Source organism: Centropristis striata, chromosome 18, assembly GCF_030273125.1.
Source record: "Centropristis striata isolate RG_2023a ecotype Rhode Island chromosome 18, C.striata_1.0, whole genome shotgun sequence".
Taxonomy (NCBI): domain Eukaryota; kingdom Metazoa; phylum Chordata; class Actinopteri; order Perciformes; family Serranidae; genus Centropristis; species Centropristis striata.
In genome coordinates, this window is record NC_081534.1 from 19,869,494 (window position 1) to 19,882,668 (window position 13,175).

The 13,175-nt window shown below is 40.4% G+C and overlaps 1 protein-coding gene across 1 annotated transcript; it reads right to left on the minus strand.

The window, feature by feature from the left end:
* Window positions 1–222: 222 nt before the first annotated feature.
* LOC131991543 (uncharacterized) lies at window positions 223–4,009 on the minus strand. The gene is made up of 6 exons (XM_059356996.1): window positions 3,405–4,009; window positions 2,988–3,315; window positions 2,106–2,907; window positions 1,757–1,963; window positions 967–1,289; window positions 223–882 (listed from the first exon to the last, which is right to left on the minus strand). The coding sequence occupies exons 1-6, from the start codon at window positions 4,004–4,006 to the stop codon at window positions 223–225; spliced, it is 2,922 nt and encodes a 973-aa protein (XP_059212979.1). The 5' UTR covers window positions 4,007–4,009.
* Window positions 4,010–13,175: the final 9,166 nt, after the last annotated feature.

Consider the following 13,175-nt stretch of genomic DNA (forward strand, 5'->3'; position numbering starts at 1 on the left):
AGTGAATACCTCTGGCTGTTTGTCAAAACACAGCCAGTTTTGCCACAGTAAAGTATAAGCAGCAAGTGCTCTACCATTTGAACTAACTCCCTTGGGAGTTTCCATTGCTCTCTCCGATTCAGATGTATTGTTCAACCATGTGTGAAAACCATAGAACTTCTTTTCATTGGTTCCATAGGAACCAATGGAACCAGGTGAATTTGTGTGTCATCTGCATCACGTTCAAACCGCATGCTGTATTTTCGAAGAAATGAGCCCAAGGAAAGCATCTGCAGGGATAAAAGCATTGGCCAGAGAATAGAGACCCGAAGGACTCCACGTGTGCAGAGCGATATGGATTAGCAGCCCTCGGACAGGTCGTCTGCGTTTTCCAGTAAGTGTCTGATCCAGTTCACCTTTTTGCTCAAAGAGCTGCAGGGTGGTCTCCGCCATGACCCGCGGCGTGTTGAGCACCAGCTCCCGGATGTGGTGGTACGCCCCGAGGATCTTGGACCACCTGGGGGTCGACACTCCAGCCTTCTTGGTTGGAGACTTGTGCAACGTGCACAGTTTGATGCACATTGCCTCAACCAAGCGGCTGGTGCTGGGCCACTGTGCCGGACCCCCAGGATGGCCTATCAGGCAGCGCTTCACGCTCTCCACGCCCGGTGTGACTCCAGACCGCTTCGGAGCCTTGAAGCGGCCGTGTGTGAGGCGCTCCTGGTGGCGAGGCTGGTAGTCCACACGCTGTTTGTCCACCTCAGGGAGAGCTGTCCACAGCCGGACGATCTGGCCCACCTGCAGCTCGGTGAGGTAAGGAGCCTCATGGAGATCCACCAGGCAGGCGGCGAGATCCTGGACCTTGTCCCACCCGGCGACCCCATCCGGCCCGATGACTTCTCCCTAATGAATTCATAGATTAAAATTAATATCTGTGAAATAAAATGTCATTGAGATTGGACTGAAATAGTTATTGAAGTGTCTTACCTGAGCCTCACCAGATGTGCTGCTTGAGGGCAGCACATCAGCAGGTGGTGCAGAGGCCTGAGGAGGAGGAGGTGGAGGTGGCTGAGAAGAGGCCTGAAGACCCGGTGATGATGAGGGCCTGCTCTGCACAGCACGGGAGGGGTCGTCCTCATACAGAACAGGAACGGTGATGTCCTCCACGCTCTCTTCAACATACCCCTCATCTTGTATGTCCTCATCATTCACCTCCTCCACCAGCCTGTCCTCCTCCTCGGTGTCCTGGAGCACTGGGGTCAGCTCCTTGCCGGTCTGGCTATAGAGGTACTCCATACCCAGCAGTTCACCTTGGAAAAAACAAAAAGACAAAACAGAAAAAAAGAGGGTTTTATATATATATTTCACTGAATACATGAAAGGTTACATTGATTAATACACAGTGTAAATGACAGTGAATGACTTCTGACTGCCATCTAGTGGCCAGGGAGGAGACTACTGAGCCCCGTGAGCATCACCTGAGTGTTCACCTGTGCTCATCTCCATCACCTTGTTTCTTTGTTCTCCTCTGGGCTGCTGTGACGTTTGTCAATTTTTTTGTTTGTTTTTAAATCTGTATTAGGAAATAGTAAGTGAAATGTTTAATGTGTTTAACCTTTTCTTGTTGTTTCTTTTTTTGTATTTCCTTTTTTCATAGGTTTCATGGTGCACCTGATGACACTTCTGAAGAAGGGGAAGTCTCCTCCGACACATGTCATGGTACTGCATATAAGAACGTTCATCTTGCTGTTTTTTTCCATGTTGAACAGTTTGTTACCTGTGTAGGCTCCAGGGGTGCGATAGCGCTCATCCCAGCGTCTCCCGAGCACCTTCTGGCTGAGCTGGTCCACCGCCTCTCTCAGAGCGCTGCCGTAGGACCGGATGGAAGATGCTCCCTTCACAGCTTCCTCCATCCGGTCATCGTTCCAGCGCATCAGCCCGTCCAGAAGGTACGCCTGGAAATGGGCGTCGCTGGCACTGGTTCCTGAAGGTTCAGAACACAAAGAGGCATGTCACGTTTGTAAAACATATGAAGTATCTATAACACATAATAGATGTTAAAAAATAAAGCCACACATTCTGAGAAAGAAGAGGTATAAAACTAGTAACGCATATGTGTGCAATACCTGGAATGAACCTGTTGAGGTGGAGGTGGAAGGACTCCAGGGAGGTGGAGCCCCGGGCACACCTGTAGCAGCACAGCTCTACATTGCCTTTCTTCAGGGTGCCGGTCTTGATGTAGAGCGGGAAGTCCTCCGGGTCCTGGATACAGCTCAGGTGCTTCTGCTGCTCCTTCCAGATCTGCTGGATCCGCTCGTGGTCCAGCAGAGGAACGCCCAGAGTGTCCTTCCCGCTCGGGCTGTCAAACAGACTGACGAGGGACCCGATCAGTCTGCTGGTCTCCTCCGCCCCCCTGGTCCTCCTCCTGCAGTGCAGCGCCAGCTCCCTCCGGGTGATCAGCGTGGTCACCGCCTCCTCGGAGATGTGGCCGACTCCCCTCGCTGCCAGCTCGCCCTCCTTGGCGCGGCGAAGAGCGGCGACGTCCTCCGGGTCCCACTGGAAGACGCAGGTGGAGAGGCGGGCCATGAACACGCCGTACAGGGGGTGAGCCTCCGTGGTGACACCTGCAGCAAATCGCCGCATGAAGTGCCAGATGTCCAGGCGCACCTGGAGCTCATCCCACCCTGTAAACATGGCCTTCACCCGACAGGGGCCACGCTGGCTGCAGCAGTCTCTGTCCACATAGATGACCTTGGGAGGTGCCTCACCCACCTCACTGTACCGCCTCACCAGGCCAGCTGCCATGGCGTCAAGCGCCTGTCCCTCACCAGCTGTCAGGACTGAGACGAGCACTTGGCCGTACTCGTTCCCGACATTAGTACACCAGGCAGCTGTACCTGCGGCAGCACCGGCGAGCTTCTTCGTGACCTATTCAGAAAAGATAAGGAGTTAAAAACTGTCTCTTATGTTTGCACTCAAAACTCTGCACATAAAGAGGGCTGTGGTACCTTCTTGGTGGAGTCCATCTTGAGGACCGAGCCAAAGATGGAGGTGATCTTGGCCTTCACCTCGTGCAGCCGGCTGAGCACATCCCTAGCGTACACAGCCAGCAGCCACTTGGGCTTGGGGAGGGCAGGTAGGCAGGGAGGCTCAGCGAAGACGGGGGGGCGGACAACAGCGGACCGAGCGAAGGGCTCACAAGCTGACAGGTACTGCAGGACGCGCTCCATCCACGCCTCGCTGTGCTGCTCCTGCAGCTTCTTGAACAGCTGGGTCGCGCTGTTGCCCATCGTCCTCTCCCTCATCATCCGCAGCACGCGGACGCCACACGAGTATCTGAGGAGAGGAAAGAGTGTAATGTCAGAAAAACAACCCACAAATAAAAGCACCTGCTGTAATAATGGTTGACATTGATCATAAATTACCTGTAAGTGAGCAGAGCTGGGAACTGGCTGCGGTGGCCCATATCCAGCTGGCCCAAGATGTCTTCCGACCACGCTGGATACTTCTTGGAGCAGCCTTTGCACTCCAGGTACTCGGTGGCGAGGTCGTACCAGCCGTCGATGTCCAGCACCTTCCGCACCGTCCTGTAGACTCCGGCGGCGGTGAGTCTGTGCTTGGCACAGGCTGGGCAGATGCAGGTCAGAGGGAACTGCCACATCTTCTGGGGCATCCACAGGAAGAGTGGGCGGCAGAAGAAGAGGTCAGGTGAGGCGGGAGGCTGGGCGTGAATGAGGGGGGCCTGAGGAGGGTACCACCACAGCTTCAGCTGTGAGACCAGCTCTGGCTTCCCGGTGCGTGGGTTGGCCTTGAACAACGTCTGCCGGATCCACGCCTGCTGGTAAGATGGAAGCTGATCCTTCCAGTGACTGGGAAGCTCAGCCGGCGGCTGATGAAGAGGAGCTGCAGGTGGAGGGTCAGCAGAGGACTCAGGAGGCACCGTTGCTGCAAGAGCTGATGAAGGAGGAATTAAGCAAACAGGCAGCAAAACAAAATTAGATTGAATGTTTTGATAGTAACATGTCATGAAAGCAACTCACAAACTGCCACAATGTTAAGGTTACACTGTTTTTAATGTCAGTATAATACGAAGCAAAGAACCCAGGGTAAACACATGGGAAATTATGCAAAATTAACGTGTAAGTATTGATGAGGCCCACAGATATGAAACATGCACACAGACACAGTAACAACTACTATTGTTATGATTAGAACAACGACATCCCAGCAGTCCAGAGGGAGCTAAAGCGTGAATGAGAGGAGCATGCAGGATCATTGTTAAAAACAAAGGCATCTTAAAATGCCTAAAAATGCTAAAAATGGGTCAATTACAGTCTGTTGATACATATTAGAGGATAATATGGCCAGAAATTACAGAAAAACACCATATTTTGGAATTTCCAATAATGACCTCCCCAAAAAAAAAGAGTCACACCCCCCCTTATCGATTTTGGTCAAAATTGGTGAAATCTTAAAATGCCTAAAAATGCTAAAAATGGGTCAATTACAGTCTGTTGATACATATTAGAGCATAATATGGCCAGAAATTACAGAAAAACACCATATTTTGGAATTTCCAAAATGACCTCCCCAAAAAAAAAGAGTCACACCCCCCCTTATCGATTTTGGTCAAAATTGGTGAAATCTTAAAATGCCTAAAAATGCTAAAAATGGGTGAATTACAGTCTGTTGATACATATTAGAGCATAATATGGCCAGAAATTACAGAAAAACACCATATTTTGGAATTTCCAAAATGACCTCCCCAAAAAAAAAGAGTCACACCCCCCCTTATCGATTTTGGTCAAAATTGGTGAAATCTTAAAATGCCTAAAAATGCTAAAAATGGGTCAATTACAGTCTGTTGATACATATTAGAGCATAATATGGCCAGAAATTACAGAAAAACACCATATTTTGGAATTTCCAAAATGACCTCCCCAAAAAAAAAGAGTCACACCCCCCCTTATCGATTTTGGTCAAAATTGGTGAAATCTTAAAATGCCTAAAAATGCTAAAAATGGGTCAATTACAGTCTGTTGATACATATTAGAGCATAATATGGCCAGAAATTACAGAAAAACACCATATTTTGGAATTTCCAAAATGACCTCCCCAAAAAAAAAGAGTCACACCCCCCCTTATCGATTTTGGTCAAAATTGGTGAAATCTTAAAATGCCTAAAAATGCTAAAAATGGGTCAATTACAGTCTGTTGATACATATTAGAGCATAATATGGCCAGAAATTACAGAAAAACACCATATTTTGGAATTTCCAAAATGACCTCCCCAAAAAAAAAGAGTCACACCCCCCCTTATCGATTTTGGTCAAAATTGGTGAAATCTTAAAATGCCTAAAAATGCTAAAAATGGGTCAATTACAGTCTATTGATACATATTAGAGCATAATATGGCCAGAAATTACAGAAAAACACCATATTTTGGAATTTCCAAAATGACCTCCCCAAAAAAAAAAGAGTCACACCCCCCCTGATCGATTTTGGTCAAAATTGGTGAAATCTTAAAATGCCTAAAAATGCTAAAAAAATGGGTCAATTACAGTCTGTTGATACATATTAGAGCATAATATGGCCAGAAATTACAGAAAAACACCATATTTTGGAATTTCAAAAATGACCTCCCCAAAAAAAAGTCATACCCCCCCCCTTGTCGATTTTGGTCAAAATTGGTGAAATCTTAAAATGCCTAAAACTGCTTAAAATGGGTCAATTATAGTCTGTTGATACATATTAGAGCATAATATGGCCAGAAATTACAGAAAAACACCATATTTTGGAATTTCAAAAATGACCTCCCCAAAAAAAAGAGTCACACCCCCCCTTATCGATTTTGGTCAAAATTGGTGAAATCTTAAAATGCCTAAAAATGCTAAAAATGGGTGAATTACAGTCTGTTGATACATATTAGAGCATAATATGGCCAGAAATTACAGAAAAACACCATATTTTGGAATTTCCAAAATGACCTCCCCAAAAAAAAAGTCACACCCCCCCATGTCGATTTTGGTCAAAATTGGTGAAATCTTAAAATGCCTAAAAATGCTAAAAATGGGTCAATTACAGTCTGTTGATACATATTAGAGCATAATATGGCCAGAAATTACAGAAAAACACCATATTTTGGAATTTCCAAAATGACCTCCCCAAAAAAAAAGAGTCACACCCCCCCTTATCGATTTTGGTCAAAATTGGTGAAATCTTAAAATGCCTAAAAATGCTAAAAATGGGTCAATTACAGTCTGTTGATACATATTAGAAGCATAATATGGCCAGAAATTACAGAAAAACACCATATTTTGGAATTTCCAAAATGACCTCCCCCAAAAAAAAGAGTCACACCCCCCCTTATCGATTTTGGTCAAAATTGGTGAAATCTTAAAATGCCTAAAAATGCTAAAAATGGGTCAATTACAGTCTGTTGATACATATTAGAGCATAATATGGCCAGAAATTACAGAAAAACACCATATTTGGGGATTTCCAAAATAACCTCCCCAAAAAAAAGTCATACCCCCCCCCTTGTCGATTTTGGTCAAAATTGGCGAAATCTTAAAATGCCTAAAACTGCTTAAAATGGGTCAATTATAGTCTGTTGATACATATTAGAGCATTATATGGCCAGAAATTACAGAAAAACACCATATTTTGGGTTTTCCAAAATGACCTCCCCAAAAAAAAAGTCATACCCCCCCCTTGTCGATTTTGGTCAAAAGTGGTGAAATCTTAAAATGCCTAAAAATGCTAAAAATGGGTCAATTACAGTCTGTTGATACATATTAGAGCATAATATGGCCAGAAATTACAGAAAAACACCATATTTTGGAATTTCCAAAATGACCTCCCCAAAAAAAAAGAGTCACACCCCCCCTTATCGATTTTGGTCAAAATGGGTGAAATCTTGAAATGCCTAAAAATGCTAAAAATGGGTCAATTGTAGTCTGTTGATACATATTAGAGCATAATATGGCCAGAAATTACAGAAAAACACCATATTTTGGAATTTCAAAAATGACCTCCCCAAAAAAAAGAGTCACACCCCCCCTGATCGATTTTGGTCAAAATTGGTGAAATCTTAAAATGCCTAAAAATGCTAAAAATGGGTCAATTACAGTCTGTTGATACATATTAGAGCATAATATGGCCAGAAATTACAGAAAAACACCATATTTTGGGTTTTCCAAAATGACCTCCCCAAAAAAAAAAGTCATACCCCCACCTTGTCGATTTTGGTTAAAATTGGTGGAATCTTAAAATGCCTAAAACTGCTTAAAATGGGTCAATTATAGTCTGTTGATACATATTAGAGCATAATATGGCCAGAAATTACAGAAAAACACCATATTTTGGAATTTCCAAAATGACCTCCCCAAAAAAAAAGAGTCACACCCCCCCTTATCGATTTTGGTCAAAATTGGTGAAATCTTTAAATGCCTAAAAATGCTAAAAATGGGTCAATTACAGTCTGTTGATACATATTAGAGCATAATATGGCCAGAAATTACAGAAAAACACCATATTTTGGAATTTCAAAAATGACCTCCCCAAAAAAAAAGTCACACCCCCCCATGTCGATTTTGGTCAAAATTGGTGAAATCTTAAAATGCCTAAAACTGCTTAAAATGGGTCAATTATAGTCTGTTGATACATATTAGAGCATTATATGGCCAGAAATTACAGAAAAACACCATATTTTGGGTTTTCCAAAATGACCTCCCCAAAAAAAAAGTCATACCCCCCCCTTGTCGATTTTGGTCAAAATTGGTGAAATCTTAAAATGCCTAAAAATGCTAAAAATGGGTCAAATACAGTCTGTTGATACATATTAGAGCATAATATGGCCAGAAATTACAGAAAAACACCATATTTGGGGATTTCCAAAATAACCTCCCCAAAAAAAAAGTAATACCCCCCCCTTGTCGATTTTGGTCAAAATTGGTGGAATCTTAAAATGCCTAAAACTGCTTAAAATGGGTCAATTATAGTCTGTTGATGCATATTAGAGCATTATATGGCCAGAAATTACAGAAAAACACCATATTTTGGAATTTCCAAAATGACCTCCCCAAAAAAAAAGAGTCACACCCCCCTTATCGATTTTGGTCAAAATTGGTGAAATCTTAAAATGCCTAAAAATGCTAAAAATGGGTCAATTACAGTCTGTTGATACATATTAGAGCATAATATGGCCAGAAATTACAGAAAAACACCATTTTTTGGAATTTCCAAAATGATCTCCCCCAAAAAAAAGAGTCACACCCCCCCTTATCGATTTTGGTCAAAATTGGTGAAATCTTAAAATGCCTAAAAATGCTAAAAATGGGTCAATTACAGTCTGTTGATACATATTAGAGCATAATATGGCCAGAAATTACAGAAAAACACCATATTTTGGAATTTCAAAAATGACCTCCCCAAAAAAAAGAGTCACACCCCCCCTGATCGATTTTGGTCAAAATTGGTGAAATCTTAAAAAGCCTGAAAATGCTAAAAATGGGTCAATTACAGTCTGTTGATACATATTAGAGCATAATATGGCCAGAAATTACAGAAAAACACCATATTTGGGGATTTCCAAAATAACCTCCCCAAAAAAAAGTCATACCCCCCCCCCCCTTGTCGATTTTGGTCAAAATTGGTGAAATCTTAAAATGCCTAAAAATGCTAAAAATGGGTCAATTACAGTCTGTTGATACATATTAGAGCATAATATGGCCAGAAATTACACAAAAACACCATATTTTGGAATTTCCAAAATGACCTCCCCAAAAAAAAAGAGTCACACCCCCCCTTATCGATTTTGGTCAAAATGGGTGAAATCTTGAAATGCCTAAAAATGCTAAAAATGGGTCAATTGTAGTCTGTTGATACATATTAGAGCATAATATGGCCAGAAATTACAGAAAAACACCATATTTTGGAATTTCAAAAATGACCTCCCCAAAAAAAAAGTCACACCCCCCCATGTCGATTTTGGTCAAAATTGGTGAAATCTTAAAATGCCTAAAACTGCTTAAAATGGGTCAATTATAGTCTGTTGATACATATTAGAGCATTATATGGCCAGAAATTACAGAAAAACACCATATTTTGGGTTTTCCAAAATGACCTCCCCAAAAAAAAAGTCATACCCCCCCTTGTCGATTTTGGTCAAAATTGGTGAAATCTTAAAATGCCTAAAAATGCTAAAAATGGGTCAATTACAGTCTGTTGATACATATTAGAGCATAATATGGCCAGAAATTACAGAAAAACACCATATTTTGGAATTTACAAAATGACCTCCCCAAAAAAAAAGAGTCACACCCCCCCTTATCGATTTTGGTCAAAATTGGTGAAATCTTAAAATGCCTAAAAATGCTAAAAATGGGTCAATTACAGTCTGTTGATACATATTAGAGCATAATTTGGCCAGAAATTACAGAAAAACACCATATTTTGGAATTTCCAAAATGACCTCCCCAAAAAAAAAGAGTCACACCCCCCCTTATCGATTTTGGTCAAAATTGGTGAAATCTTAAAATGCCTAAAAATGCTAAAAATGGGTCAATTACAGTCTGTTGATACATATTAGAGCATAATATGGCCAGAAATTACAGAAAAACACCATATTTTGGAATTTCAAAAATGACCTCCCCAAAAAAAAGTCATACCCCCCCCCCCCTTGTCGATTTTGGTCAAAATTGGTGAAATCTTAAAATGCCTAAAACTGCTTAAAATGGGTCAATTATAGTCTGTTGATACATATTAGAGCATAATATGGCCAGAAATTACAGAAAAACACCATATTTTGGAATTTCCAAAATGACCTCCCCAAAAAAAAAGAGTCCCAGCCCCCCTTATCGATTTAGGTCAAAATTGGTGAAATCTTAAAATGCCTAAAAATGCTAAAAATGGATCAATTACAGTCTGTTGATACATATTAGAGCATAATATGGCCAGAAATTACAGAAAAACACCATATTTTGGAATTTCCAAAATGACCTCCCCCAAAAAAAAGAGTCACACCCCCCCTTATCGATTTTGGTCAAAATTGGTGAAATCTTAAAATGCCTAAAAATGCTAAAAATGGGTCAATTACAGTCTGTTGATACATATTAGAGCATAATATGGCCAGAAATTACAGAAAAACACCATATTTGGGGATTTCCAAAATAACCTCCCCAAAAAAAAGTCATACCCCCCCCTTGTCGATTTTGGTCAAAATTGGCGAAATCTTAAAATGCCTAAAACTGCTTAAAATGGGTCAATTATAGTCTGTTGATACATATTAGAGCATTATATGGCCAGAAATTACAGAAAAACACCATATTTTGGGTTTTCCAAAATGACCTCCCCAAAAAAAAAGTCATACCCCCCCCTTGTCGATTTTGGTCAAAATTGGTGAAATCTTAAAATGCCTAAAAATGCTAAAAATGGGTCAATTACAGTCTGTTGATACATATTAGAGCATAATATGGCCAGAAATTACAGAAAAACACCATATTTGGGGATTTCCAAAATAACCTCCCCAAAAAAAAAGTAATACCCCCCCCTTGTCGATTTTGGTCAAAATTGGTGGAATCTTAAAATGCCTAAAACTGCTTAAAATGGGTCAATTATAGTCTATTGATGCATATTAGAGCATTATATGGCCAGAAATTACAGAAAAACACCATATTTTGGAATTTCCAAAATGACCTCCCCAAAAAAAAAGAGTCACACCCCCCCTTATCGATTTTGGTCAAAATTGGTGAAATCTTAAAATGCCTAAAAATGCTAAAAATGGGTCAATTACAGTCTGTTGATACATATTAGAGCATAATATGGCCAGAAATTACAGAAAAACACCATATTTTGGAATTTCAAAAATGACCTCCCCCAAAAAAAAGTCATACCCCCACCTTGTCGATTTTGGTCAAAATTGGTGAAATCTTAAAATGCCTAAAACTGCTTAAAATGGGTCAATTATAGTCTGTTGATACATATTAGAGCATTATATGGCCAGAAATTACAGAAAAACACCATATTTTGGAATTTCAAAAATGACCTGCCCAAAAAAAAGAGTCACACCCCCCCCTTATCGATTTTGGTCAAAATTGGTGAAATCTTAAAATGCCTAAAAATGCTAAAAATGGGTCAATTGTAGTCTGTTGATACATATTAGAGCATAATATGGCCAGAAATTACAGAAAAACACCATATTTTGGAATTTCAAAAATGACCTCCCCAAAAAAAAGAGTCACACCCCCCCTGATCGATTTTGGTCAAAATTGGTGAAATCTTAAAATGCCTAAAAATGCTAAAAATGGGTCAATTACAGTCTGTTGATACATATTAGAGCATAATATGGCCAGAAATTACAGAAAAACACCATATTTGGGGATTTCCAAAATGACCTCCCCAAAAAAAAAAAGTCATGCCCCCCCCTTGTCGATTTTGGTCAAAATTGGTGAAATCTTATAATGCCTAAAAATGCTAAAAATGGCTCAATTGTAGTCTGTTGATACATATTAGAGCATAATATGGCCAGAAATTACAGAAAAACACCATATTTTGGAATTTCAAAAATGACCTCCCCAAAAAAAAGAGTCACACCCCCCCTGATCGATTTTGGTCAAAATTGGTGAAATCTTAAAATGCCTAAAAATGCTAAAAATGGGTCAATTACAGTCTGTTGATACATATTAGAGCATAATATGGCCAGAAATTACAGAAAAACACCATATTTGGGGATTTCCAAAATAACCTCCCCAAAAAAAAGTCATACCCCCCCCCCCCCTTGTCGATTTTGGTCAAAATTGGTGAAATCTTAAAATGCCTAAAAATGCTAAAAATGGGTCAATTACAGTCTGTTGATACATATTAGAGCATAATATGGCCAGAAATTACACAAAAACACCATATTTTGGAATTTCCAAAATGACCTCCCCAAAAAAAAAGAGTCACACCCCCCCTTATCGATTTTGGTCAAAATGGGTGAAATCTTGAAATGCCTAAAAATGCTAAAAATGGGTCAATTGTAGTCTGTTGATACATATTAGAGCATAATATGGCCAGAAATTACAGAAAAACACCATATTTTGGAATTTCAAAAATGACCTCCCCAAAAAAAAAGTCACACCCCCCCATGTCGATTTTGGTCAAAATTGGTGAAATCTTAAAATGCCTAAAACTGCTTAAAATGGGTCAATTATAGTCTGTTGATACATATTAGAGCATTATATGGCCAGAAATTACAGAAAAACACCATATTTTGGGTTTTCCAAAATGACCTCCCCAAAAAAAAAGTCATACCCCCCCTTGTCGATTTTGGTCAAAATTGGTGAAATCTTAAAATGCCTAAAAATGCTAAAAATGGGTCAATTACAGTCTGTTGATACATATTAGAGCATAATATGGCCAGAAATTACAGAAAAACACCATATTTTGGAATTTACAAAATGACCTCCCCAAAAAAAAAGAGTCACACCCCCCCTTATCGATTTTGGTCAAAATTGGTGAAATCTTAAAATGCCTAAAAATGCTAAAAATGGGTCAATTACAGTCTGTTGATACATATTAGAGCATAATTTGGCCAGAAATTACAGAAAAACACCATATTTTGGAATTTCCAAAATGACCTCCCCAAAAAAAAAGAGTCACACCCCCCCTTATCGATTTTGGTCAAAATTGGTGAAATCTTAAAATGCCTAAAAATGCTAAAAATGGGTCAATTACAGTCTGTTGATACATATTAGAGCATAATATGGCCAGAAATTACAGAAAAACACCATATTTTGGAATTTCAAAAATGACCTCCCCAAAAAAAAGTCATACCCCCCCCCCTTGTCGATTTTGGTCAAAATTGGTGAAATCTTAAAATGCCTAAAACTGCTTAAAATGGGTCAATTATAGTCTGTTGATACATATTAGAGCATAATATGGCCAGAAATTACAGAAAAACACCATATTTTGGAATTTCCAAAATGACCTCCCCAAAAAAAAAGAGTCCCAGCCCCCCTTATCGATTTTGGTCAAAATTGGTGAAATCTTAAAATGCCTAAAACTGCTTAAAATGGGTCAATTATAGTCTGTTGATACATATTAGAGCATTATATGGCCAGAAATTACAGAAAAACACCATATTTTGGGTTTTCCAAAATGACCTCCCCAAAAAAAAAGTCATACCCCCCCCTTGTCGATTTTGGTCAAAATTG